Raw genomic sequence first — 1,505 nt, forward strand, 5'->3', positions numbered from 1 at the left:
TCTTTCCCTCTTAAGGTATTCCCAACCCCTCTTTCCTCCAGCCCACCAAGTGTGCTCACCAGTGCCCTCGGGTAGGCAGATAATCCCATCGCCCTGCACCCAGCGGTAGCAGGGGAAAAGGGCCTTGTCTTGGGTCCCAGGGCCCTCTACTGTGATCCACTTGCAGAACCAGGCAGAATCCAACAGGCTTTTATGTTTACGCAGCTTCACAAACAGGAGGCGCCCCAGGTGCAGAGGGACCTTGACCTCAAACTCCGTCTCCTGCAGGACCAGACCGAGCTCAGAAGCTGGTGTGCGGTTCTCAGAGAGGGCAGCGGGGTCAGTGGGGCTTCAGAGAAGCTTGGCTCCACTTTCCGCTAGTAGGACAGCAGGAGAGACCTGAACCAGGTGGAGGTGAGAAGGAACAGCCGGCTGTGCGGGGCTCGGGCCTCCCTGCCTGGCACTGTCGTGGGAACCGCCACGTCCAGCGACTCGTCTTCCCTGCTCCTTCTGCCCAAGCAGGGAAATGCCATTCGTCCCTGCTGTTCCCTTGCTTTTCGTTTTCCCATCAAGCACCCTACGTTCACCGACCTCATCCTTGGCCTCTCTTCCGGGACGCTTCTTGTGACTAAGACTTCGGCGCCCGCAGTTCCTCCTTCTCGCCCTGGCTCCCCCGACACCCTCAGAGTCCCGAGCTCCCTAATCTTACTCGGCGTCCGGCCGCGGTGCGCACTGACCTTTCCCCACACCGGCCACAGTTGCTTCCCCAGGTCCGCGTCCCCGTGCTCGCCCACCAGCCACAGCTGCACCCGGTTGCTGGAGCCCGCCAAGAGCGAGTCCCCGGTGGCGACGCGGATCGTGTACTTGCCCATTTTGCCCAGACCTCGAGGAACGCCAGTGGGAAAATCAGCAATAAGAGGAACCGAGACTCAGCCCCTAGGAAACCACTCCCAGAGTCCCTGTTGTGTTTAGGTTCCGGAGTTTCCATCGCCACCCGCAGATTCCTCTCCCACTCAAATGCAGCTGCCTCTGCTGCCTCTGCGCCCAGGATTTCTCCCATGGACCCACTCCAATCACTTGGCCAACACTCTGGTGCCGGTTTCAAGCTCAGCTGTGAACAGAACACACCTGTGTGCAGGCAACCAGCAAAACACAAACTCACCCGCCCACCTTGGGTGAATACTGATCAGGTAAGATAGCCACCCTAGAGTGATGAGTGGAATGGCTTGAAGTTAGGGAGTGTTTTCCGATGAAAAGTGAGTAAATCATCTTGGCAAAGATGAGAGTTTTTTGTTGAAGGCAAGTATGCCATAATGTTGGACAGGTGAGATAAATGGGTCTGTTGTCCAGAATGGTTGCTGAGAGGAGAGCCTGGAATTTCCCTTCTGAAGTCTCTACTGGGCTGACAGGAAACAGGCTCCTTGGGGCCAGCATCCCAGCCTGGGTACCTGTAATGTGTCCCATGGGCAAGCTCTCTTTAGGACGGTTTCGCCCTCACCTCACCTCTCAGTCTCCTGGGAGAAACT

The 1,505-nt window shown here is 57.3% G+C and overlaps 1 protein-coding gene across 1 annotated transcript in view; it reads right to left on the minus strand.

The window, feature by feature from the left end:
- The window catches only part of LOC102495183 (arachidonate 12-lipoxygenase, epidermal-type), a 24,656-nt gene extending 23,717 nt beyond the window's left edge, over window positions 1-939 (minus strand). Inside the window, exons 1-2 of the mRNA XM_006151851.2 lie at window positions 717-939; window positions 60-261 (exon numbers count right to left, since the gene is read on the minus strand). Of these exons, the coding sequence (XP_006151913.1) occupies window positions 60-261; window positions 717-851 (337 nt within the window). The 5' untranslated portion in view covers window positions 852-939. The remainder of the gene's footprint in view (window positions 1-59; window positions 262-716) is intronic.
- Window positions 940-1,505: the final 566 nt, after the last annotated feature.

Source organism: Tupaia chinensis, unplaced genomic scaffold (genome assembly GCF_000334495.1).
Source record: "Tupaia chinensis unplaced genomic scaffold, TupChi_1.0 Scaffold000330_1, whole genome shotgun sequence".
Classification (NCBI taxonomy): domain Eukaryota; kingdom Metazoa; phylum Chordata; class Mammalia; order Scandentia; family Tupaiidae; genus Tupaia; species Tupaia belangeri.